The sequence below is a fragment of the Condylura cristata genome, unplaced genomic scaffold, assembly GCF_000260355.1.
Source record: "Condylura cristata isolate star-nosed mole 26May11 unplaced genomic scaffold, ConCri1.0 scaffold00004, whole genome shotgun sequence".
Taxonomy (NCBI): domain Eukaryota; kingdom Metazoa; phylum Chordata; class Mammalia; order Eulipotyphla; family Talpidae; genus Condylura; species Condylura cristata.
In genome coordinates this window covers 24,836,952-24,861,237 of record NW_004567105.1, presented here as the reverse complement: position 1 = coordinate 24,861,237, position 24,286 = coordinate 24,836,952, and the positions used below count along the sequence as shown (strand labels likewise).

At 34.9% G+C, this 24,286-nt stretch overlaps 1 protein-coding gene across 1 annotated transcript in view; it reads left to right on the top strand.

Moving 5' to 3' along the window:
* The first annotated feature begins 3,596 nt into the window (after positions 1-3,596).
* OTOGL (otogelin-like) overlaps positions 3,597-24,286 on the top strand; it is a 108,864-nt gene continuing 88,174 nt past the window's right edge. Inside the window, exons 1-8 of the mRNA XM_012735225.1 lie at positions 3,597-3,648; positions 4,626-4,665; positions 5,627-5,675; positions 8,702-8,768; positions 10,377-10,475; positions 12,215-12,369; positions 16,872-16,993; positions 21,194-21,399. Coding sequence (XP_012590679.1) covers positions 3,597-3,648; positions 4,626-4,665; positions 5,627-5,675; positions 8,702-8,768; positions 10,377-10,475; positions 12,215-12,369; positions 16,872-16,993; positions 21,194-21,399 — 790 coding nt within the window. The remainder of the gene's footprint in view (positions 3,649-4,625; positions 4,666-5,626; positions 5,676-8,701; positions 8,769-10,376; positions 10,476-12,214; positions 12,370-16,871; positions 16,994-21,193; positions 21,400-24,286) is intronic.

Genomic DNA, 24,286 nt, shown 5'->3' with positions numbered 1-24,286 from the left:
TATCTTATAATAAGGCAGCTAATTCAAAGTGGTTAAAATCACATTCAAGATACAGAATTTGGGCCCTCCCAGATGGCGCAATGGATTAGGACCCAGCACTGCAAGCTGGACACAGCCACCTCAGTGCAAGTTTGATCCCTGCCCCTTGAGATGACCCACATGGAATGGCAGACCTCTCCTGACCCACCCGCTGCTCCCCTCAGCAGTGTACTTGTGAATCTGCCTGTTCTGCTCCCCACTCTGTCTCTAGTGAATCCTCTCACTGCCCATGCACCTCTGGCCTATACCCCAGTTCTGAATGTATAAATAAGTAGGTCTTTTAAAAAAGATATAGAATTCGTTTTGCTTGCTCAGCAATAACAAATTCTGTCTAAAATCACTGAACCTCAAATGTGTTAGGTTTTGTAAAGCAAATAAAGAATTGTTGTATTTCACTAGTAGAATATGATATGATGGGGATCAAATGTTATCTGCTTTAGATTTTATCTCAATTAATAAAAGAAAGACTGTAATATAGATTACCAAGGAAATTTATTTTTTTCCCAAGGATGATGAATTCATTGAAAACACCTCCCCTACTTTTTTCTTTTTAAATCATCAATATATAAACTCTAAGGCCAACAGTTTCTCATCCTAGCCAGTTGTTTTAATGTGGTGTGTTGAGGCCAATAGGCTGTCAGGTGTCAACTTTCTAAAGATCATATTCCATGTGGGAAAATGTGTCGTGCTCTTGTGGCAGAAAGGGAACTGTTTATTCCATGCATTATGTAGTCGTTTTAGCCTTCTTATGAACTTAATATCTTTTCACAAACTGGTGGCTGACTCACTGTTGCTGCCGAACTTCTTTTGTCAGAGAAGAATGAAATATAAAAGCTGTCAACTAAATTTTGACAGTAATAACTATGTGTAGCCACAGTCATAAATTCCCTTTTTTGTGGCTGTGGGTTTAATCTTTCATCTAAACTCTCTACTGTATTGTAGTTATTCATGAAAGTCTATTTTGCCTATTTTCATGCAGCCTACCATTTAGTGTAATGAGTTCATAATGTAGCTATTTGCATAGAATTTGAGATTTCCCTTATTGTTTCTTTCTCATTGTTTGTTCTCTTATACTAACCACCTACCTACTATCAGCCTCCATGAAGGAGGAACAAAAAGAAGTCAAAATCCAATCCTTTGTCTACAAAAGCATGGTCACCCTAAGAATTGCTATAATCTCTTCTACTTTCTTTACCTGCTAAATCAAGCTACAGATTGAAACGAATGTAGCTTGAAACAGAAAATCAGTAATGAAACTATCAGATGTTATCTACAGCTCTCTACACTACCAGCTCTAGTCCACTAAGTTTCTGCACTTGAGTCTTAAATATATTTAAGTTTTGCTGTAGACTCCAAAAAACTAAACAATTAGGAAGTAATAGGCTTTGATTGAATTGACTTTTTTTTAATCTGTATATATTTGAATAGTGATGCAGAAGTTCTAGTAACAAACATTTGGTTTTGTACAGAGATTATGTCCATTTCAGTGATTAAGCCCAGTAAATGTAACATGCCTTTCCCATCCCCAGGGGCCTCCCCCATATTATCACCCTGAATTTCCAACTTTATCCTGTGAAAATAACTGATTTTTAAAAAACATTTATTTATTTATTTATGCATACAAGAACTGGGGTGTAGGCCAGTAGGCCAGAGATGGGAACAGAGTATGCATGCATGTGTGTGTGTGTGTGTGTGTGGAGGGTGTGTGCAAAAGGGGAGCATTGACTGACATACACTGATGAGGGGAGCAGCAGGTGACACAGGAGAGGTCTGCTGCACCATGTGGGTTAGCTCCTGGCAGGGAACTGAACTCGTGCTGCAGTGGCTGCAGGCAGCATCATAGTGCTGAGCTTCAACCTGCTGTGTCATCAGGGAGGGCCTCAAGCTTGACTTTTTAATTCACTCCGTGTTCACAGATTCTTAAATATCTAGAATATTTTATAATTTTGATTGTAGTTAAATAGACATGTTTATGGGCTAATATTTTACATCTTACTATAAGTAGTAAAGCCTCCTTGTTTTAACATGTATTACTTTTTGTATAATTAGTTTGAGTAATGATTGTCTGGTTAGTTTGAGAGCATTGACTGCCTACTCAATTTACAAGAAATGACCAGTAAACTTTCAATGTATACTGAAATTATTTAAACTTGTCAAGAATTTTTAATGTCTATAAATGTGCAAATTAATACGTCTGTGTGTATTGATGTGTGTATGTGTGTTATGTGTCTCTGTGTGTAAAGGGACACATAGCAACTTACAATTTTGAAGTTTTGTGTGTGTGCTTTCATACTTAAAACATGAATTTATAAGCAAGTGTCTTGGCTCCTGGAATTAATAATCATGTAGCAATTCATGTAGGAAGTATGGAAGTGATTATGATATAGAGAACAAGTGTTAATTATCACTGAATTTAGGACACAAATCTTTTTATATCATAGATGTTGGACATTCAATATATTAGAATGTCAAGACTTCATCAAAGAATAGGAAATCATTACCGAAGAGGTGTCTGAATACAAGAAATTGTATTAGGTAGTTATCCTATTAGGTAGTTTCTGTGTAGTTACACATCCTTTCTTCTCTGCCCCTCTCTGTTAAATGAACCTGATAATAATGCTGGTAACTCATGAGAGCTGCTAAGGAACTCTTCATCATGCCAGCACAACTTTCACTCATTTATGAGGCATAGATCCTCTTTATGAAGTTCATTTTAAAATATTAGAACTGTTCTCAGATGGCAATCTAGGTAGTCAGTTGCTTCCAGAGAATGTTCATAATGCTGAAATAAAAAGTTCTTGTCTAATTGAGTGCTTGTCATAAAGGATGGAAAGATGTGGTGTGAAGGGGAGGTTTCCAGGGCTAGGAGACTTTTAAAAGTCAAACAGAATATTTCTTTTGGTGTTATTTTCCATTTGTGTTGCAAAATGTTCAATAATAAGTGCTCTGGGTAGGTGAATATGTCAAGTTTACACTATAATGGGGTTTACATTGAACATAGATGGAAATAATTTTAGTCTGCTTTTAACTCTTAAAGAAAAATATATGAAAACATTTAGATATTTAAGGAATGATGATAGGACTTTCACTTTTCTCTCAAAGGATAGTAATTATTTTGTGAATAAAACAGAGTAGATCAAAAATTAGTAACAATGGCCATCTTTTATGACATCAGGATAAAACAGGTGTTTTTGTTTGTTTGATAGTGCTGTCTTTAGCAGTTATAAAAAGCTAATATAGGCTTGAAAGGACGTATGATGTGCAGGAATGGGGTAGGTGTAACTAATACGGCCAGGTAAGACGCTGCCATGAATTACTAATGAGACTTTCAGCCAGAAGGTTACCTGCAAGTTCTAAAGCATCAGATGCTGTGTGTGGTTAGAAAGGCTGGAATTCCTTTTGGAATTACTTTATTACAAGTTTTAAAGTTTTAAGAATTTGAGCACTCCACAAACAGGCACACTTCTAAGATGCTCTCATAACAAAGACCAACAATTTGATTACATTTCAGGGAGAAAGGCTACACTGAAATGAACATTGTGAGAAAACTCAATTTCATGATACCTTGGAGTAGATTCCTGCTTCATATACTGCTGTTTTTATTACAAGGTAAGAATTTATATTTCCCTCCTTCCTTTCATTGTCTTTTGGTGTCTGTTATAACTAAGGGGAATAGGTTACTCCTACAATGTAAAGCACTTTTAAGATATTAAAATGGATATACACTAAATGATACCCAGGCTATCTTTCTGAAAAATTTTAATACCATAGATAATTTGGGACATTCAGGTTTTATTTTTTGAAATGTTTTATTTTAAAAAAATGTCATGCTTTATTTGGTGATATGTAACTGCCAGAAGGTGATTCTTTTTATTTTCTAATAATGGTTTACAAAGATTGTGTGATTTAAGCATTTGAATTGTTATAGTAAATACAGAGAATTTGAGAAATTAAATTTTCTTCATGTGATCAACTCACAGAATAGTGTATACATATCTTAAATATGACCTTAATATTTGGGGCTAAGAATTAATTTTCAGATTTTTATAGCAATTTTATTCATACATTAATTTTAATAAAATGTTTTTACAGAGAAACCATTTACTTACATTCAGTTGTTATTTTTTAATTCCTGAAAAGAGCTGTGTATTTTTGGAGCTCATGGAAGAAGTGGGAAAAATTACGCTAGTGTAAAAGACTAAAGAGACACTATCTTCTAATTCTAGTGGTGACTGACACCCCAAGGAGGTAATGTCACAAAGTATGGAGTATTGAAGGGGATACTGGGGATGGATTTGTTCTGAACCATCATTTTGTGATTGTTTGGTATCTTGCTCCCACCTGGCATTTATTATTAGGACTAATACTAAAACTGGGGCCTCTGATTCCAAGTCTAGTGGTTGTTCCACTGTCTCTTAGGGAATTTTGTGGTCAAAATCAAGAAAATGCAAAATAACCAACAGTAACACTCCCTTGAAATTTTAGGATGTAGGTAAAATGAGCTATCTAATAACCAGAATATATGACTATAATATTTGGATAATTTTTTTCTCATTCTTTTACATACATATATTTATCTCTGATAGGATATACTTGTGCACCATCCCTCTTGACGGGAACATCAAAGTGAGTATTGCTTTTGATTTTCTCTAAACAAAGCCAATGGGAATAAGTAAAGCCCAGCAAATAATTGTTTCAGCTTTTAAAAAATGCAGTATTTTATAAAATTAGAATATGAAATGCTATTATTTAAATAAAGTTCCTGAAAGTTAAATATTATCAGACACTCAGTTCCTTATTACTTACGAAACACAAATATTCCCTTTCATTTCAGAGGAATTCTTGGTGTTGACCAATGACTATACATTTTTAAGGAGATATTACTTTTATTTCAAAGATTTGTGAAGAAGTCATATTCAGTAATTTCCCTTTTTTATGCCATTATTAATATATGTTTATTGCAAATGGACTGTACTCTTAAACAATATGTAATGATAAAAATGAATAATGGTTCTAGCAATAAGAAATGAAAGTAATTTTTGGACAATATTTTAACGAAAAATAGAATTTATGAAAATAATTTTTGGACTACATTTTAATGACAAACAGAATTTAACTTACCATTGGATTTTTATAAATCGCAGGTTGATGTACTTACATTAATGATACTTTTCTCTTTATGACATGGAAGGAAGAGAATTACATATTATGTTTAAGAATAGTGACTATGATCTTGGCAAACACCAGTTTTCTGAAGTAAAGTGGAGAAAATATCATGTGTGTTGGTGCTACAGTATTACACTATTTTGTTATTTCTCTAGCTCAAAGTTCCTTCCTAAACTTCAGTTTACATCAGAGACAGGAGAGATTTGGGGACATTCCCGAATTTTGTAAAATGATACAGTGTCACCTCCCAAATCTAACCCCTCCGAGAGGGGAGGGGGACCTTTTGAATGTTAAACCAAGAAAGACCTCTTTGATAAAGTGATGGAAATCAGGAGGAAAACACCAGCTCTCTCTTGGGAAAAGCTTGTTCAGGTTGCCTAGGGGCCTTTGACTATACAAGTTCTTTTTGTTTTTCTTCCAGAAACGGGTTTAATGAAAATCGACAGAAAAGAGCTCTTTTAGCAACACAGGTAGGTTATGCCTCAGATGGAGAGAGGCAGAGAAATAACCCATTCTGCTTCAGGACTCTGCTGTCACTTCAACAATGAAACCTTTGTGGAGGGGAATACAATGTTAAAAACAAGTTAAGAGAGAGGAGGAAGAGGCAACTTTTTTACCACTTTTCTGCAACCCTCAAATCCATGCTTAAGCATACATGTACTTATTCAAACTTAGTATTTTTTTTTTTCTATTCCCTTCAGTTACCAACTGATAGACTGACAGCTTTTGTGGGTGATTTGATCTCATCTACATGCTAGAAAAGTTTAGTTGGTCTAAAGATTAAGCACAGTATCAGGACAGTGACAATAGTACACACAGAAATAAAAGAGATAGAGGTATAAATGCTCTCCATTAAGTACTGCAAAAGGACATCAGAGTTGTCCTACTCGCTCTTATGACTGACAAATCTAAATTACAGGCACTTCTTGAGAAGTAACTCTTATCTACTTATTTATTTATTTTGAAGGGCAGGGTAACTGAATTTAAGGAAACTTTTTTGCTCAGGTTTCTTTATATCAAGGATATTGGGTGACATCATTACAATATTTTCAAATTATGATTGTCATATTCAAACAAGTGGGTTTATAAAAATATTTCTCTATAAAAGGTTTTCAAATAGAGAATCATAACTTAATGAAGGCATTTCTTTGGAAAGTAATATGATTTGAGTATTTATTCAGCAAATACCTTATATATTCAAGGAGGCTTTTGTTAAATGCGGAATTGCCACAAATATCTACTAACAGTTTTAATGGATTCCTAAATTTGTATATTTCATGGCACTAATAAAAGAGAATTGAAGACAGATTTGATATGCTGTTGTGACAATTTAGAAGGCAAAACTAATTTATTCTTTCAAGAATAGAGATGTTTTTTGGTTTTTTTTTTTTTTTGGATACCAGATTGGGCAAAGGATTGTCTCTGGAATGAAACACTTTTTTTTGTTGTTGTTGTTAAAAATGAATGTGTCATGTTCTGAAGTACTTATCTATCATGTAATGTTGTTAAAATGACTTTTTGCTGAGAAATTTTAAGTACATGTTTGCTAGTAGACCATATTAACCACAAAAAGACATCACAATGACTCAGTAGAAAATCTTATTTTGGGAAAACCTGCCTTCTGGTGAACCCACCATATTGGAGAACCTGTGAAATATACCTCAGAGTTGTCACATGAAACAAATGGAGTATTACCCATTTAGATGGTTTCATAGTTTGGGTGATTTGGGGTTACATCAACAAAGGAGTTACATCAACATGCTGTCTCTGTGAATGAATGAGAAACACTCTTACTTTCCCTTGATTTCCCTTGAAGAGAGAATTAAGAGCAAGCTACCTGAGCTTCTATTTTCTCATGCATAAAAATCATTTATTATCTGAACATGTTTTAAAGAAGGGATGTTAGAGATATACCATGAGGTTGTAATTGTGTGTTATACAGTTCAGGACTAAAATTTCATCTCTTACAAGGATATTCTTATTCACAGATTCACTCCCATGTTGTAGGAAGACAGAGCGTTGATGGCTAGATTACCTGTGTAAGGACTCAAAAACATGTTGGCAATGAGATAAACAGTGCTCGAAGAAAGGATAGACATGGAAGTCTGTCAATAGGATGTGTGCAAGGCTAGAATTTCTTATCTAAAGACTGTATTTTTCCGTGCCTCTCTCTCTTCTGTATAGATGTAAACAGCAAGGAGGAAGGATGGGCTTTTTTGGTTTTGCTAACATCATCTGCTACTCAATTTGTTAATTGCATCATAAACTTGGGATGTGTGTATTCCACTGGTGAACAACAATGCTATCAGAAAGGATATTGCCCCAGATATTGTCAGAGTCTAATAAATAAAACAAAACAGCAACCCATAAGTACTTCATTATAGTAATCTACAATTGTTTGCTAGTAAACTATATTGACCTCTAAAAATCTTAAGGTTTTATCTGGGTTGCTTTGATTAATATAAATCTCTTTATTGCTCATCATCTTTGTGTGAGGCACTTTGCTGGGATCTTTACATTCTCTGAGTTGTCATAATGGTGTAGTGAAGACGGCACCACTGTCTCTATTAACAGATGAGTAAAAGAGGGCACTAAGAGTTAAGGAAGTTTGCTAAGATTAGTAAGGGCAGAATCAGAATTCTAATCCAAGTATATTTAAATCTATAATTAATGCTTTTAACCACTACCCTAAAGTACTTGGACTCTAGAAAATGGTATAGTTATATGTTCTATGAATATTAAAATATAAACTCTGGAAACTGAGGATGACATATACTGGTATCTTTCAAAGGGAGTCTGTTGGGAGGGGCCTTCGCTGTCTGTGTGTCCTTAACACATTCTCTGGCCCATTTATATTTGGAAATATCAGACAATTATAGGCTGTCAAACTGCTACTTCTGCAGAGCAGTTAGTTATGTTGGCTCCATCCAGATCAGCTTTCTTCCAAAGAGGGCTTTGAAAGATAGAACTGTCATGAGAGAACATAAAGGACTGTGAAATTCATAACGAGACAAAACCCTATCTTAAAGACAGGTCTTTTTTTTTTTTAAGATTTATTTATTTATGCATACAAGAGATGGGGGTGGGTAGGCCAGAGGAACAGAGAAGGGGTGGGTGAGAGGATTCACCAGAGGAAGAATGGGGAGCAGAACAGGCAGATCTACTGAAATACACTGCTGAGGGGAGCAGTGGGCCAGATGGGAGAGGTCTGCTGTGCTGTGTGGGTTACCTCCCTGGCAGTGGAAGGAACTTGTGGTATGATGGCTACTGATTGTTTGAGATGCTGAGACTTATCCCCTTGGCTCACCAGAGAGACCCAAAGTCCCATCTTCTAAACATAACCCCAGAGGAGCCCTTTCTGTGAGTTTGCCTCAATAACCCAAGGAAATACAGACCCCCGCCCTTGATAATTACCATTTTTGTAGCTATTTTCTAGGTTTTCCAATTTGTATATCAGGCTAGGACTAAATAAATATCTTGTATTCTTCTTTTAAAGTTTGAAGCAACTTCTCCAAGATATTTCTTTCATGAAGCTATCAGTTGGAGTGAAAACAAAATAAAAGGTTAGTGCTACATCTATATTTCTGTGTTCCCTTTCTCAAAAGACCTCTATACTGGGATATATTGAACCACCTCTTTATTGCTTCCACATAACTCATGAAGGAAATGGTACCAGGTGGTAATAATACTTAGCAATATACTTCATATATAAATTTTGATTTATCTTTGGATATAAGTAGGGCTCACACAAAATTGATACACTATGAATAGGATATCAACACTTTTTTTCTGAATCCTTTATTCATTCCTTCATTCCTTGACATAGCTATTTTTGCATAACAATTTCCTGTTTCCATTAAACAGAATGCTGATGGTAGTTAGACATTACTTAAGTTTTTGTTGCAATAAAAATAACAAGAAATTCCCTCTGTGTTGGTATTGTACTTGTTTTCAGGAGCATAAACATGGCTTGTACATACATTTTTGAAGGAGATAGATTTGTTTTTCTGAATACTTAGACACTAACTCCTTGGAAAAATGTCAGATTGTGATATAAGATAAAATTTAAAGGTAGATTTCCCCTGGGGGTTTGGGGGGAAGGAACTGCATTAAATTTATGAAAAGCTTTTTTTTTAACCTATATTTATGATCAAAGTTGAAACAGCTCATTTTTCCTCACTAGAGATTGATTTAGATTTGTACCTTTAAATGTAAAGAGACATTTTAGATCAATGGATCTTAAGGTAGAAGAGTTTTTAAATTCTTGCCTTTGGCAGAACTGTGATTAAATTATCACAGTTAGAAAAGTGCTTTCCATGACCTTACAGTATTCCAGAGAGGCCCCATCTTTAATGCTTTATGTGACTCACAGATGTCTTTAGCCCTCTTGATGTGTTCCTTAAATTCCTACTGGGAAATTTTTGCCAGTTCCCTCTTACTCTGTCCTTATTAGAGAAAAATTGTTCACTGTGATTCATTTGCATTTAAAAAACTCAATCAGGAGCTCATAGTTTCCCATGTTTTCATTTCAACATAATCCTTTGAGGTGATTTTTCTTTCCAGGAAAGAAAAATATATATATCTCTGGGGATGACCAGCAGTGACTATAGCTTCTACCCTACTGAAATTAAGTAGCGGTCAGAAAGACCGCAAACTGAGCCTGATGACTAATACACAATCTTGAAATGAAATGTTTAATCATTCTCGTCCAAAAAATGGGAGTTTCCTTTTGAAATTTCAGCTTTGCTGATTGGTGGAGCTAGTGATGGGGGCTGTTGTTGAATATAGCACTTGCTCATGGAGTGGGAGCCATTGGGTGTGTGGGTGCCACACTCTGTCCACAGAACATGTGCAGCTTGTGTATTTCTGGTTCTCTTCATCTGGGAATGGGATTCCTTACATGGGAACTTGACCTTTAAATTGCCTGAAAGAGGTTAACCTTTGCTCTCAGGGTAGTTTGAGATGTGAAAGCCTGTCTTTCTTGTTTCACAGCACACATAATGAAATGGACTCGATAGAGATTGGACAGATTTAATTTATTAGCTCATCAAGCAAGAGACCGAGGATTCTGTTTGAGTTAACAGTGATTACAGTTAGTCCAAGCTAATCATAGCATATTATGTTTATAAGAACTGATGCATGCCAGCGGATAACTCATTTTTGTTTCTCAGGTTCTTGTCCTCATGAATGCCTTAACGGGGCTTTCTGCTCTAAGACTGGTACATGTGACTGTCAAATATTTCAGGCCCTTGGGACAAGGTGCCAGATTGGTAAGTTTGAGGGAGATTTATGAGAGAATTAAGAGATGATGGAGAAAGCATTAAGATGTAACTTGTTACATTAGTGTTTATCCATTTGGACTTGGGAAACTCATTTTGTATGTTACGTAGAATGCTCACTATTCTTTCTCAGTAATTTAGAAGATGTAAAAGAAAATAGATATGAACTCCTTTTCTTCTTATGCATGTTTACTATTGCAAGTACTATTTTGTCAAACATTTCCCCACTTTTTGGTACTAGACATTTAAAATAAGGTTCCCATTCATTTCTCTTTTGCTTTATATACACACACACACAGATAGATTATCCCCCCAAATTTTGTTAATTGAGGTAAAGTAGCTTTACATTTTTTTGTATCGGCTTTGAGGGTTATAAATTCTAACTTCTACAAATTATATTTTCATGCCCTGCCCTCCACCTGTGACCCAACAATCCTCTATCAAGAACCATTGGGTCCCTTCCCTCCCCCACCCTCCCCCTCTGTTGCCTCAGGTTTGCAGTGAGAGTTAATTATTGGTTTGGTTTTTATATCAGAAACTATAAAATATATTAAGGAAAAAATGGGTAAAACACTCCACGATACTGACTCTTTTGTTTTATAAATTAGAATTGCTGTTTGAAGATACTGATTCTTTTTGGCTTTGAATTAATTAGACATACTATACATAAAAATAATAGTAGTAACTGAAACCTTTTCAAAGACAGAGGATTCCCAAAACTATTTTTTAGGCACAGCGTTTAACATAGGAGCCTATGTCAATAATGATCAGTGAATACTTGTTTAATGAGCACTTACTCAGGAACTACTAGACCAATAATTGCATTTCAGACATGGGCTCTGAAGGAAAGCTCAAGATTTTATTGAAATATACAGCAGAGGTAAGCTTTACTATCAAAGAAGATTACTGAATATTGAGCTACTCTATGTGCTTTGCTGGAAAAGCCAAAGGAAATTAAGGCTAATAAATTTAGGTAAAAATTACAAAAAAGATGCAATGTGTCTTACCTTTATGCTCCTGTAGAGTATATGAAAATGCTTCACATATAGTGAGTGGTCGTAAGTATTAATCTCCATAATCCTTAAATAGAATGGTCTTGAAAATCTAAAGAGAATTGAGGACTATTCATAAGGGTAAGAAAGGGAGGTAGGCATGAAGATAATAGCAGATGAAGTTGAACATATGAACATTGTTTGAAATTTGGTCAGTGTGAGGCCATGAATTCCTCACACAAACTTTGGGTGATTAATATTCCCATACATAGAAATGATTTTTTAGGCCAGTGATTATTTTTCTTTGTGGATGATATTAAGATTTTTTTAACAAACTGAAAAGACTAAGATACTCTACAACTACCTGTGCTTATTTTTAGGACTCTTAGTGGTGACATTTCTTTCTTTTCTGAGTCACTGTATTTACTTTTTTCCCTGTCACCTTTTATCTTATCATTCTCCTCCTCCTCTCTTTCAGAGTCTTCCCTTGGAAGTAAAATTTAAGGAAGTTTCTAACATAAATTCTTCCTTTAAAGTAACATAGAGATCATATTTTTCTTCAGGTGTTTGATGGTTTTGAAAGCAGCTAGAAATGTTATGTTGTTTATTTCTTCCTGTGATAAAGACTACCAAAAAAGAAAGTGTTTAAAAAAAAATAATAGTATCACTTTCCATGACTGAGCCTTGTTAGAAATCAGTCTATATTATTCTACTGAATATTATCTTATTTCTTTTCAGTGCCAAATATGGGCAATGCTAGAGATGGGATTTGCAAAACCTGGGGCCAGTACCACTTTGAAACTTTTGATGGCATCTACTATTACTTCCCAGGCAACTGTTCTTACATTCTTGCAAAGGATTGTGATAATTTGGAGCCCCGGTACACTGTATGGGTAGGTGTAATCCATTATTTTGCATATAATCTACAAAAAAGTTATTTATGGTAAAGAGTATGCTTTTAAAGTATGGGGACGCTAAATGAAAATACATAACAATCGGCCCTCCCTGGTGGCGCAAAGGGTTAAAGCACAACACTAAGAAGCTAAAGCCACTTCAGCATGAGTTCAATTCCTCCCTGCCCCGGAGGCGACCACATGGCACGGCAGACCTCTCCTGACCCGCCCGCTGTTCCCCTCAGCAGTGTTCTTTGTTGATCTGCCTGTTCTGCTTCCTGCTCTGTCTCTGGTGAATCCTCTCACCCTCCGTATCTTTGGCCTGTACCCCAGTTCTGTATGAATAAATAAATAAATCTTTAAAAAAAAGAAAATACATAAGAATCATAGCATGAATACTTAGGGTTGTGATGGGGGAAGGAGAAGGATTGGTCCTTAAGTTCTGTTGACATGGCCTAGGGTTAGGAGAAGAGGGTTTGGGTCCATGTGGGAAGGATTTATAGGTGATTTGTGAATGTCTACGTCAAAAACGTCACAATATCAATATCAGTTCATATTCCCATTCTTCAGATATACTTGATCATTTTGAAGAGTGGATAGAGCCAGATCCCAAACATTATTCAAGCATGATTTCTTCTTGGCACTTCCATTATGATGCCCACCCACATTAACTTTTTCCAGAGACAGAGTGGGGAGCAGAACAGGCAGATGTACTTAAGTGTACTGATGAGGGGAGCAGCAGGTGAGACAGGAGAAGTCTGCTGTGCCATGTGGGTCAGCTCCCTGCTGGGGATCGAACTCATGCTTCAGTGGCCAAAGATAGATTTATAGTGCTGTGCTTAATCCCTTGTGCCACCAGGGAGCACCTCTGAATTAATTTTTAAGAGCAACCACCCTCAGTGTGAGTGGGAAACTTGCATTTCTGAAATTGGGGCATAGGTTTTACATAAGGTGTTACAAATTTTCTACCCAGAAGATTTGAAGACAGGCATCTAATGCCTAGGTAGGTTGCTCCTGTATGATTGAGCTCAGAGAGTTAGTTCTTAGTTGTAGAATTCTTGATTCAAAAAAATTCCTAGGCGACATCTTAAAATGTAAGTGACAGAATGACTCTAGTAGAAGAAGCCAGGAACCTTTTCCTCTGCCCACTATCTTCCCCTGAATTTCCAGTTATCTCCAAATACAACCAGGAAACTATTATGATATTCAATGTAGAAAACTAAAACTCTCTATACCTTCTTCTTCTTCTTCTTTTTTTTTTTTTTTTAGTATTTCTGTTTTCTTTTTCTTTTTCTTAATTCCCCAAATTCCTCTCTCTTGATAAGGTAAATATTAAGTAGTAGGCTCTGAAGCTTTTTAAGAGCAACAGATGTTTTTGACCCAGAAAGAAAATGAAGTCTAGTGAAAGTTAACTTATGGGGCCCACGGATAAAAAATTGGAGGTGTCTGAAGATTAGGGAGTTAGCAGAATGCATCTTTAGAAAGCTCTTCCTTCCCCTTCTCAGCCTCAACTGGCCTTCTCTCCTTCACTCTCTCACTGGGTTTGTCACTGATACACCATCTGACCCTCTCATTGAAATGTTCTTGTTCAGTGTCTGACCCTTTTGAGGAATAAGGTGTCAGCTTAATAGATAATATATCTATCACACACAGTGCTGAACTAAGCTTCCAGAGCTAACAGATAGTGTTTCTACTTGGCTTGTGCAGAATTTGCTTTCAAATCCACTTAGTCTTTTTTATTTATACATACAGCACTGGTGTACAGGCCAGAGATGCAGGGGTGGTGAGAGGATTCACCAGAGACAGAGTGGGGAGCAGAACAAGTAGGTCTATGAAACACACTGCTGAGAGCAACAGCGGGCAAGACAGGGGATGTCTGCCAGGCCATGTGGATCACCTTTGGGGTGGTGGGTGGAACTTGCACTGAAACGGCTGTGGCCAGCTTGCAGTGCTGCGGCCTTACCTGTTTTGCCACCAGGGAGGGCCTTAAATCCACTTATTCTAAATTCATCTTTGCTGTGATTATAGAAGAAGTTTACCTCTCCAGCAGAAAATTTGATAATTCAGAAAAATATAAAACACAAGAGTCCCATCATTGTTACTCAAGGGTCATCATTGTTAATGGCTTCACATATTTTCTTCTAGAATTTTCCTCCAGATTTTGTACCCATTTGTAATATTTAAATCATACTATGTAACTTTCTGTCCCATATTTTCACCTAATATTATACTAAGAACTTTCTTCCAGGTCAAATATTTTTGACAAACACATATTTTATTGTTCCAACTAATGAACTACTCAAATTAATTAATTGTGCCCTTATTTGAAATTTAGATAATAAAATATTTTAAGCTACTTAAAAATAAATATTGATAAAATATTTCTTTATATATTTTTATACTTCTAGTTATTTTTCTTCTGTAAATTCAAATTTATTTTAGTAATAAAACATAGACAAAGTTTAAAAGATTATAGCCAGTAATACAAAAAAATAAAATTAGCTTTTCCTTCAGCTGGGATTGGAATTCCCCAAAAGAAAGTTGTTAACTTTTTTTTGTGATATATTTTTACAACAACCCTGACTTTTATCTTATGTGACAAAACATGCTCTTATTTCCTTATTTTTCAAAGTAGGCTTTATTGGTTCATTCTTACTATGAAATAGAGAAATGATTATTGTTAATTACCTTTCCTGCTTCTAACACACACACATACACACTTCTTCCCTTCTTTTAGTAGAATTATATCACCACTATTAGTTGAATCATGTGTTTTCTTTTGACATTATCATCATTTGTAATTATACATCTATGAGAAATATCTTCCCTTTACCCTCAGAAATCTGAGATTTCATAATTATGATAATTTTGTTTCATTATTATCCAATGTACTTGGTGGGACCCTTCAAGCTATGTCTTTCAGTTTTGGGAAAATGTTTTTTTTCTTAATTTCCTCTTTTTTAGAAATTCTATTTAGATATCAGAGCTTCTGAGTGATTAATTTCTTAATTTTCTCACTGACTCTTCCATGCTGATTTTATTTTTTGCTATATATTTTGAGAGATTTCTTTCCAATTGTTAGATATTTATCTTCTAGCCATTCTAGTCAGTTGTGTGTCTCCTACCATTTTATTAATATCCAGGTTTTTTTTATTTTATTAAATACATACTAATTATATTTAGTTACATTTTTTATTAACTGTTTTGTTATGGTGGAATATAAACTTCACAAGATAGGTATATTTTGTTGACTAATTGTATCCCCAGAATCTAGTATCTAGTAAATAATAAGTGACCAGCGGGCCCTCTCTGGTGGCTCAGTGGGTAAGACGCAACACTGCAAGCTAGCCACAGCTGCCTCAGTGCGACTTCAATCCCAGCCCGGGAGGTGACCCACATGATGTGGCAAATCTCTCCTGACCCGCCTGCTGCTTCCCTCAGCAGTGTACTTAATCGATCTACCTGTTTTACTCCCCATTCTATCTCTGGTGAATCTTTTCACTGTCCCTGCACCTCTGGCTTGTACTCCAATTTTGTATGCATAAATAAATAAATCTTAAAAAAAAATAAGTGATCAGCAAACCTTGCTGACAAAATCATACATATATATAAACTTTAATTGTTAAATTTTTTTTATTATATTACATTTTTATTGAGGTAACATGCTTACAGCACTGCCTATGATTCAGAAGTATAGATTCACACCTCTTCAGATGTGTGCTACCTCATTACAGCCACCACCAATGGGAATATTGGTGTAGTAAATATTGAATTCTTGCCATGTTAAAAATAGATCTTAGCGATGGTGATTTTCTTGATCACTTTTATGCTTAAAAAGCTCTTTTCTATCTAGATGGTTATCTATGTTTTCTTTCAGTTATTTTATGGCTTCATCTTTCACATCACTTTTTGGATCCTCTGAAATGAATTTTGGTAGAGCAAGAGACCTATTGTTTTTCTTTCTTCCTTTCTCCCATTTTTCTTTCATCTTTTCTTCCTTATTTTCATTTTTCTTTTACTAATAAACTAATTACACCATAAATTTTTTTTTCAGAAGTAATCTATCTTTTTAAAGTATCTAGACAATTTTGTTTTTAAAGTGATTGTTGAACCAGTAAAATGTGGACATGAAAATTGTACATGTATTTTTTTTTTATCATACTTATTGCTTTCCTATCAGAACTACGTTTTCTGCAATACATACCATTTAGTTTTGGAGTATTAACATACAGCATGTACAGAGTCAAATGATTTTAAAATAAACTGGATTAATTTGTGCTTTATGAAGTTTAATGTTTTATATCTTTTGTCTAGTAACTGAGGCAAATATTTTACCTGAGGCCAGTATTTTTTTTTCTTGAAAATTCTAAATGTAGTTGTTTTGTATGTTCTCATGGGACTAACTGTACTATGGAGGGAGCTATAGACATACGTTATAGTCAAATGAAGGCATAGACGTGTTGTGGGTTCCCAAGTTTCTTTTGTTTTTTCCTCCCTTTAAGGTTCACAATAGCCCCAGGTGCCGTGGTTCAGTGTATTATTGTTATCGGTCAATCAGCTTGTTCTTTTCAGACCAAGAGGAAATTCGAATTTATGGTCATGAAATAAAAAAGGATGGGATCAGGTAAGAAATATTTAATGATGTGATGAAAACAATAGCATAGTTTAATAGAATTTCCAAACTGGAAGTGAATTGTGGAGACGAGGAAAAGATTTCTTTTCCACTTAACCATAGTTATATCACACAGATATCAAAACTTTAGTAGGCCCCGAGGCCAACCAGGTAGCCACAGAACTCAGCAGTTAACTTCTCAAATGCTTGTGGAGGATATAGGAGTTTTGAGTAGGTAGAGATTGGATTACCACATCTTTTGCTTTTTCCATTGCATTATTTTTATTGAGGTAACAATGGTTTGCCGTTATCACGTGTTGTAATTTGGAGGTATAGTTTCATACTTTTATCACATCTCTTTATAAGATAATTTATTGTTGCCATTAAAATCCTCTTTTCTCTTTTTCCTACTTGTCATTCCTTTATTTTTTTGAAGGGTCAACTTAAACTGAAACTAAACCACTAAAGTTCCTCCCAACTCTGTGAATGAGGTTTGGGTGTCACTTAAGACTTTATTAGTCCTTTGACAATGATGCCAAGATCATACATGACTAACTTTAAATAGATCAGAAAAGAACCTGCTTCTGGTTTCTTATCTGCTAAGGAGAATTTTGGGGAAGGAAATGTTTATTAACTTGGCAAATGATTTATAAATTTTGTACTAGGAATGCCGTGGAATAATCTACCTTCCTCTCTAAATAATTACAGAGATACTTAATTTTAAATATTTCATGGCTGAGTCATGACAGGAAAAGTAAATCGTGGGATGGAACAATACCATCCATCATCCAGAATTCACTGGCAAGTGTTTGAACCATGAGGATTCTTTCCAACATAACCAGGTAGACAGACACTAAATTAGGCTTTGTCAGAGTAAACAGCCCTGGGTAGCCCCCTCTGCATTTGAGTTTATTTTCTTGACCAGTTTGGTTATGTACTTTCCATTTTCTTACAAAAGAAAGGTTTAGCCATTTGGGAAGATAACACACTTTCATATAAGTACATATACATGTATATGTGTATATTTATCTTGGAATCAAATTTAAATAGTAATTTGGGATTTTTTAATAGAACTCTTCACTGCTTTATTAGTAGAATACTAAATACTAATTAGTATAACATTAAAATTAATTTCATAGTAAGTTATATGCACAGATGTAATTAAAGATCATATATATTAAAACATTTCACAAAGTTAAATTATGTATCAAGGTGTGAAGTTGATTATGATAAATAATGATGAAACCAAGTTTTTATAGCTAGCAAATTCATTTGACATGCCTCACCTTTCTTCTTATGAATCAAATTAAAATTTTAAAAGTAATGTAAAAATAGCCAAATAAAGATCTATTATTTTAAATGAGCCCTATGTGGGTTTTTGTTTAATCAACAAGCTCAGTTTTCATACTGAGTGGTATATGGAATGTGTTGTTAGGGTAAAGTCAAAGATAGGGAATTTGGAAATAAAATTTCCAAAACATTTCATTGTTGAATGGTGTCAACATGGAATAAATCTGATTCACTTTGCAAGGTGAAAACTGTCCTGAGTGATAAAAAAAAAAAAATAAGCTTTATTTTTGTTCACTATTGATTAAGATATAGAGAAATAATTTTAAAATATTGTAATTTCATTTAGCTGTCTTTTGAGTTAGTAGAAACTTACTCATCTTCGGTATGTGGATTCAATTAATATTTAAAAAATTATATTTATGATATTTATATGTAAATATAACTTAAGTAATTATAAATATCCCATTAAAATTGTGTGCAATAATTACTGAAAATGCTAAATACAGCACTAATTGTAAAACTCCCTTTTTATGTTTTATAATATTCAAAAAACAACATTTTAGGAAAAATGTAATGAACAATAATTTTGTTCAGTAATGAAAAATAATTTTGTACATTTGACACTTACATAGTGTGGTTTTTATCATTCTCCTACAGATGATTTCTTATCTAGGATTTTGGGTAACATAGTTGGCACTGAAAGATATTATTGTTTTACAAAACAGAAATGCCATAGAAGATTTTCAGGAATACTGGCCCTTTTGCTAAATCTAGGTAATAATATTTAGTTTTAATTCATAGAAAATATTTACTTGAGGATTTCTACTTGTATGATAGAAAAATGTTTTTACTATTCAGTTAATTTGCTTATACTATCATAGTACCTGGCCTTTATCCTAACTCAGAACAGGTGCTAGAGAATTTTTTCCCAGAATAAAATCAAATGTGTGAGGCTCTGTGCTTTACTTCACTGGTGGTTCGTTTTCTCACCCGTGAAATGAAGGGTATTGGTTCACAGGAACCAATGAATAATTTCCATCATTAATTTCTGTATTCATTTTAATTTGCATTGTTAATGATTCCTGCCTAGTTTGTGTGAAGTGTTTCTTAGCCTTATGGGAGATTATTTAATTTTAGCTACTAATCCCCATCTTTATCATCATCCCTTTTATGTTGTAGAACTCAGGATATATTTTTTTTTTAAAGATTTATTTATTTATTTTATTTGTACAGAAGTGGGGTACAGGCCAGAGATGCGGAGGGTGAGAGGATTCACCAGAGACAGAGCGGGAAGCAGAACAGGCAGATCAACGAAGTACACTGCTGAGGGGAGCAGCGGGCGGGTCAGGAGAGTTCTGCCTCGCCATGTGGTCACCTCTGGGGCAGGCGGGAATCGAACCCATGCGGAAGTGGCTTTAGTTTCTTAGTGCAGTGCTTTAACCCGCTGCGCCACCAGGGAGGGCCAGAACTCAGGATATTTTAAAAAATTGTGTAACTAATCAAATTTACTGGAAGTGAGATAAGTGTCAATTCAGGAAATAGAAAGTACCCACACAGAACAACTGGACCTCCATATAAATAGCATCTCATTGCTATGAAGAATCCTTTTCAAACATAATTCACATTTTTCAAATGTAGTTTTTGTAAACATCCAAACAATATTCTTCATATTGACTTTTACTATGCCTGTTCTAGAATACTTCATGCTTATAATTTTTAATAAGTATAGTTATGGCAGTGGTTATCTATTTATTTTCCTATGTAGACGTGATTTACTTCCCTGTTCTTACAACTAGTTTCTGTAAATAATTATCTTAGACACCTTTGTGCATATGGTTACAGATATTTTGAATTATTTCTTTTGGGATTATCCTTTTATTAATGTGAGTATATTTGATAGTTTTTGTGCCACATAGTTATGTTCTTAGAAAGGTGCTCACTGATTTGAAGCTTTTTTAGAGAAGTGTATGGTTATATCTGTTAACCTCTGGCCTCAAACTACAGTTAATGGTTTTTCAGGTAGCATGCCTGTCCTAATGAAAATGAATTCCCCCTTATATTTCTGTAATATTTTGCACCTGCCATTTCTCCAATACTGTGGATGAAGAACACTGTTCTTGGAAAGTGTTCTAAGTGACTGAATGAGCAATTGTTTCATTTTCTTCGGTTCTCTTATTTTTCCTATTTTCTTTGCATGTACACACACTTCTGGCAAATGGAACAACTAAATAATAGATCAGTAATTTAACTATTCAGTGTGACCATTATTTAAATATGTCAAATTGTGTCCAGTTTGAAAGTTGTGAATTTAACCCCTATCAATGCTCTCTGACAAAGTACTTTATACTTCTAGTAATATTCTTTGTGGCAGTGAACATGTAAGTTAAAATTAATCCTGTTTAGACATTTTCATTTGGAAATGGCAACTTAAGCCAAAGAGAGATTTTGTATGCAGGATTTGTTTCCTTACCACCTCACTTAAAATTAAACAAAATCAGAACGCAAGCAAAGTTTCTACGTAGTTTGACCGTTGTTTGTTCTCACTTCCAAATGTTGAGTAGCAGTTTCATATTATCTTCAATTCACTAGATAAAAAGTGAACAAATTAGTCTAGAGAGACAAGATTATTTTCCAGATTTAGAAAAATCTCTGATGATGTGTACTTTGGTTAGTTGAAAGAAGCATCCAATTAAAATCTAAATTAGAAGGGAAATAGGTATCATTTTTGATGTCCTTTTATTTCCATGTTGAAATCCTCAAAGGGTCGAGATTTCCTATAGGAATATCATTTATTCTTGATTTTGAGAAATTTGTTTAATATAGTTATCACAGTCACTTTGTCACTTTAAGAAAAATAGAGCATCAGTAATTGATCCTTCATCATTCTTAGGTAGTCTTTGTTCTGTTTTTTTTTTTTTTAAGTGTAACATTGCCTCAGACAATTGGACAGGTTTTTATTGAGAAACTAGCTGACTACATTCTGGTGAAAACAACCTTTGGCTTTTCATTGGCATGGGATGGGATATCTGGAATTTATCTCAAGCTGTCTGCGGAACATAAAGGAAAATCTTGTGGACTATGTGGAAACTATAATGCCATTCAGTCTGATGATTTCATCATTCAACAAGGTAAGAAATGTGTTGGTTCCTCTAAAGTCTTCTTTCTCTGATCAAGCTGTTTGTACCTGGAGTGGCACAACCTTCCCTAGGCTGAGTAGTGCTAACTGCTATCCTTTGCCTGTTTTTTGATTTTAAGTGACACTATAATAGGAAAATATTTCAAAAACTATGATGTTCTTTACATTTGCTAAATTAAGCTACTGAACTTACTCATGTGGCAAATATTGAGCCTTAACTTTGTGTCAGGCACTGTTGTAGATTTAAGTGAGAAAGGTAAGTGAAAGTATTCAGAAGTCTGTGAGCTTAATGCAGATGTACCATGTTGGGAGCATCATAAAATGGTGTTTTGTGTCCACTTGGGTATTTACAATGTTGTTGTTCAAAACTCTGAATTTTGAGACTGTATCAGTGAGTAGGGTTCTTGGAATCCGAGACAATCAGATAATAGTGGTTGATATCTTTTTCTTTTATATCACAGTTTTACAAAATAGATAATATTTGAGTCAGTTCTCAGAATTAGAATAAGAAAAGACTGCTGTCAGCAACTTTCTGGGACATCAGGGAATACAGTATGGAGGTCAGAATAGAAAGTTGTCTTTGTTCTTCAAGGTAGGAAGATTCAGATTAGGGATCTGAGTTATACTCAGACAGACTTTGATAATCTTGACCATAAAATGGTTGCTCACAGTGAGATGACTAAGACAACAAGCTGAAGGGTGTTAGTGGATTTGAAGTGGGAGGGGAGTGGCTGAGGCAATTGGCTGATTTATAGCTGAACTGGCAGAAAGCAAGGACTCTAGACAGGATGTGGGAGACACCTAAAAAGAGATTTTAGCTTTTTTAGCTTTATTTGGTGTGAAGTATAGATCAGAGTGATAAATTTTTTTTTAAAAATCTAATTTACAGCAATTTATAGAGGTGTGAAAACCTACCTTTTGATGTTCTCCCATGCTGTTATTATATAAGAAAATGTTGAAAGATGAACTGTGTAACATTTAATTTTAAAATGCCTCGTCTTTTCTTGAAACTTGGCCTATGCTTTGCTATTAGATGAATCTTTTGAGGTGATAAAGTATAAGAGTTGGAAAGAATTTCACTGAATGCATGGTTTCTTAACATTGATTACAATTGCATATTCTGTGCATTTCTGGTCATTCTTCCGGGATGACTTCGCAAAGAAATGTGGCTTTTCAGAATTTCCGTGGATATAGAAAGATCTTAATTTGTGGTCTAGTTGAGACTCTCGTTCCATTATTCATGTCTACGTAGTTATACAGTCACACAGAAATCCTGGTTTACTCTTGTTTTTTTCCAGCATAATTAATAGTGTCTCCTTTTCCCACTCATAGTATCCTAACACAGACAGCAAATCACTCTATTTCTAGCACATTTTACAGGAAACATTTTGGTTTAGCAGGCTCCCAGAACTTATTGATAAGGACTTAAAGCCTCATAATAACCAGCTTTGTGACTTGTTGATTCTGGCAGTGTAGTAAAAATAACTGAATATGTTGTTAAATGTTGGGATTAAAATGAATTCTAAGAGATTGTAAAAACTGTACATAAATAGTGAAACAAGTAGGCCTTTAAAATATTTTTGTTTTTATAGACTTACAAAATGATGTTTTAAAATGAAACATATCTATAAATTTACTTAAAAAGAATGTTAGCTTTTCCATTTTTAAATGAATAAGCTAGAATAGACCCATGCTTGTTTCAATGTGCAACATTTCCAACGATATTAATGATCATGAAAGCTCTCTAGGATTCTAATAATTTAATAAATAGTGCAAAAGCCCTTGTATTTTTTCATTTACTTAAATAGTGAATGTATTTTGAGTATCTACAATATGGCAAGAAATTAAACTAAAGACAGAGCAGCAGGACAGCTTTGATATGATCTCTCCCATCGTATGTCAGTAGAATATGTTGTAATAGAAGACAAAATCAGTAAAGAAACAAATTATAATGTGAAAGCTCTACATATGAAAATAAAATGGGGAAAAGAAATTTAGACTGAGAATAGTGTGTGTTTGGTGGCGGGTCTGGTCATGGAACAGAGGAGGTCTTTCTGAAGAGGTCAGATTAAACAGATGCCTTAATAAGTGAGGTGCTGAGGAAAGATTGGAGTCAAGAGTGACTTTGAAGCATGAGCAAGTGCTCTGAGCTTGGAATCAGCTTGACTGAAGAGCCGTGTAAATCCAGTATGAGTGTGATAGGTAGAGTAAGAATCGGAGCAGGAGGTGTCTGAGAGTGGGGCAAGGTCAGTGGAGGAGGTTGGCAATTGGGGGAGTCTGTGCCTGGGTTCAAGCCTTCTGCTAGACCAACTCCCTCAACTGCTGTGCCTGCTCATTGCTTGTAGCATTCCTTCTCTTCCAACTTGATATGAGAGAGTGGTGGAGCATTTGATTGTAGTGGTTCAGGAGCCATCATCAAGAGTACGGTGTTGTCATGTAAATTCAGATGGTGGCTAACAATCTGAGACTGAACACTGAGATGCCATCTTGTTTTGGCTCTGTTAAATCTATGCAATTTGAGATTCAGCCTCTGTATGAATGTGCGGCAGGATTAATTTTCATATCAGGCCTTGTACTTGTTCTCAGGCCAGGTGCTGAGACAATTAAATTTAATTTGGAGCCAAGTGTCTGGATCCTCACCACTCACTGTCTCTTTGTTGTTCTGTTCATATTAGCTCTTGAATCTTGCCTCAGAGAAATGCTGGGAGACTGTTAGGACTTAACCATCTGTTCTGAGCATGTTTAGAGACGCTATTGCTCATTTTCAGATGAAGTGAATTCACTTTTTAGTTTTCTTTTTCTTTGGGTGTCTTTTCCATTCTTTCCAATCCTAGGTAGTTTCTCCCTGAGGGCTTAACAAAAAATTTTAAATTGTGTAC